This window comes from Pan paniscus, chromosome 18 (assembly GCF_029289425.2).
Source record: "Pan paniscus chromosome 18, NHGRI_mPanPan1-v2.0_pri, whole genome shotgun sequence".
Lineage (NCBI taxonomy): Eukaryota > Metazoa > Chordata > Mammalia > Primates > Hominidae > Pan > Pan paniscus.
The window spans coordinates 21,499,051-21,502,500 of record NC_073267.2 but is presented as its reverse complement, the minus strand read 5'-3'; the positions used below and the strand labels follow the sequence as shown (position 1 = coordinate 21,502,500).

General features: G+C 41.3%; 1 protein-coding gene across 1 annotated transcript; it reads left to right on the top strand.

Annotated features, from left to right (window-relative positions):
• Positions 1–551: 551 nt before the first annotated feature.
• Positions 552–923, top strand: LOC106633895 (small nuclear ribonucleoprotein E-like). The gene has a single exon (XM_014341689.4). The coding sequence runs from the start codon at positions 552–554 to the stop codon at positions 828–830; it is 279 nt and encodes a 92-aa protein (XP_014197175.1). The 3' UTR covers positions 831–923.
• The last annotated feature ends 2,527 nt before the right edge of the window (positions 924–3,450 follow it).

The following is a 3,450-nucleotide window of genomic DNA, read 5'->3' as shown; positions in this document are numbered from 1 at the left end:
CACAATCAGCTGGGGTCAAGTCCTCTTACTCCTTTGATATCAGCAGCACCTCTTGCAAGTGGTCCCTATTCCACAACCTCACAAGGACATCCTCACCATTCTTGCACAGGGAGCAGCCTAGAGCTGCAGGGTGCATGTCAGAGTCAAATGATTTATGGCTGATTCCAAGCTCAGCTACTTAGCAGTTACATGATCCTAGCAAGTTCGTTAAACTCTGTAAGCCTCCTTCTCCCCATCTGTGAAATGGAAATAAAAAACAGTATCTAACTCTTAGGGTCATTAGGAGGATTCAGTGAAATGACTTAGGCAAAGCATGTAGCACTGAGCCTGACACCTCCTAAGCACACGATAGGTGACAGCTCTCATGACTTGGTTGTGTCACATCATCTTTTGCCTCAATTATTTGCAACACCTTCCAACGGACCTTCCTCTTGTTGGTCTTGCCCCTTTCACTCTATCCTCTCCACAGCAGACAGAGAAAATGGGGAAAAATAATTCCAGAAGTTGCTCTCAGAGGGAGCGTGTAGCTGTGCTCTTTGTAAAATTCCACCATGGCGTACCATGGCCAGGACCAGAGAGTGCAGAGGGTTATGGTACTGCCCATCAACCTCATCTTCAGATACTTACAAAATAGATCATGGATTCAGGTGTGGCTCTATGAGCAAGTGAATATGTGGATAGAAGGCTGTATCATTGGTTTTGATAAGTATATGAATCTTGTATTAGATGACGCAGAAGAGATTCATTCTAAAACAAAGTCAAGAAAACAACTGGGTCGGATCATACTAAAAGGAGATAATATTCCTCTGCTACAAAGTGTCTCCAACTAGAAATGATCAATGAAGTGAGAAACTGTTGAGAAGGATACAGTTTGTTTTGAGATGTCCTTTGTCCAATATAAACATTTATTCATATTGTTTTGATTACCCTTATGTTATTACAAGAAGGGAATAAATGCTATGGGATTGTTTGTATTAAAAAAATGAAAGTTGGGGGGGGAAAAAAGCACAAATACACTTGTGTTACTCCCTTGCTCAGAACTCTCCAGTGATTCTCCTTTGCCTTCAGGAGACAGTCTCAATTTATAAATGGGGAAACTGGAGTTTGAAGAGGTTAAAACATTTGCCCAAAGCCACACAGGTAGTAAATGACATAGGATTTCAACCCAGACTTTCCATGTCCACATTCTACCTTTTTCACCACTAAGATATACCAAGGATAAAAGAATAGGTGATTACAAGGTATGGATGAGTGAACAGATGAAATTACAAAAGGGACAGAAACACAGAAGGATAGAAGCATGAGTGGAAGTCTAGAAGGATGGCAGACTCTAGAAGGAAAGGATGGGTGGATGGATGAATGGAAGGGTGGAAGGATAGAAGAATAGAAAGATAGAAGAATAAATGGACTGAAGGATGAAAATATGGAGGGATTCTCCTGAGTTGCATTCACTCCCTCTGTCTTACCTAAGTTTACCTAGCAAGGGTTCTGTCCCTGGACACCTACCTGAGACATTTGCTGAGAACACAGCAAATCCTATGGACCCTTCCATTTCCTAGCTCTTAGTTTCCTTTTCCTCCATCTGTTCAAACTCAGTTCATCTCTGAACAGGTCTCTCTTGGTAACCAGCTTCCAGAGAACTGACCACTTCTGTCTTCTTCCAGAAGCTCAGGTTTTTCGATGACCAGGGACCAAATTTTGAATCTTAAGAACGAACATTCACTAGGCACTTACTGTATGCTAATTGTATAATTCTGTCATTTAATCTTCACAACACACTTACACGGTAGGTACTGTAATCCTCTCCATTCTGAAGATGAAGAAATAGAGTCACAGAGATCTCACATAATTTACTCAAAGTTGCAAAACTACAAAGTGGTACATCCCAGGATTGCTGAGGCAATCAGAACCCGAGGTGTGCACTCATAATGACTACACTATACTTTTTCCCTCCTTAGCTACCTCAACTGGTAGCTCCATTCCCCGTATTTGGATGGAAAATCTATTATCAGTCCATGAGGACTAGAGTCACATTATCTGTTAAGACTTTACCTATGGCATTTCTCATGCACCTACCAATTTATACTGAACAATAGTCATAATGAACAGCCACTATGTGCAAGTTACAGAAGTTTCACCATTATGAAACCATAACCCTATATGCCACAAAGGTACCTCCCACATTGATTAAAGGGCCACTGGCATTTTGAGAAAAACATTCCTATCAGTGACATAGCCTAGTTGGAACAAAAGATCCACAGAATTGTGATGAATGAGACTGTGGGCAAGCACCCATCTAATTTGGTTGAAAATATACCACAGTGGTTTCAGAATCTGGCCAACCTGGATTCTGGCTCCAGCTCTGTCATTTGGTTAAGATATGTGATGTCAGCCAGTACTTGAAATCTCTGAGCCTCAATTTTCTTATATGCAAAATGGGGAGAATAATAGCAGCTTGTATGAATAGTTGTAAGAATGAATGAGATAACCTGTACGAAGGGCTTAGTACAATCAGAAATACACAATTGATCATTATCATGGTGGTGGTTGTTATATCCAGACCGCTGGAGCAACTATGTTTCTCTCTCTCTCTCTCTCTCTCTCTCTCTCCCCCTCTGTGTGTATGTGTGTGTGTTCAAACAAAGCAAAAAATCAAATTCAGCCCACTTTGACCAAAGGTCCAAGCCTCTTTTCTCTGTTTGTTTGTTTTTCCTTTTCCAAAAGCTTCCCAAAGTCCTCCTGCCAGAGAATCAGTTGGGTGAACTCCTCCTCTGGCTTGATTAACTTCCCCTTGTTAACTGACCGGGTTCAACGCAATTTAATTTCATTGAGAAGAAGTGGTTCAGAAATCAGGGTCATTTAATTTCTGAAAGGCGAGTGAAAGGTTGCCTTTCCCAAGTGATCTTTCTGCCATTTGTTCCCGTTAAAATGAAAAGTACAGTGGTTAATACAATGGCTTCAAGGTTATGTTAGATCACCTTTGCAAATAAGAGAAGAATTCTTTCTACAGGATTTTAATTAGGTCAAGTACAACTAATTCTTCCTTTGGTACTTATTCCATTTCCTTTCCTTTCTGTAATTACTGCCAGTGTAACGCTCCTCACACACACAAATGGAGCTGAAGAAAGCCCTGCGATTATCCTTTATTTCTCCTTCATGCAAGAAAGGATGGGGTTATCTACTGCATTCAGCCTTTGTAAATCTGGGGACTATAGTCCTAATAGCCTTACTCACATGAGTGCCAACCTCCCTGTAGGAGTGAGAGGGTTCCTAATTTGATCCCAACACCACAACGCACACATCTCCCCTTTACCTTATCTACAGAAGATGACTAGGCATCAAGACAAAGGAAGTCAACTCAGGTACATGTTGTCAATCAATAAACCTGTACTGAGCACCTACCAAGGGCTCAGAAGGGTGTTAGGTGCATGGGAGTGGGGTTGCAAAAGA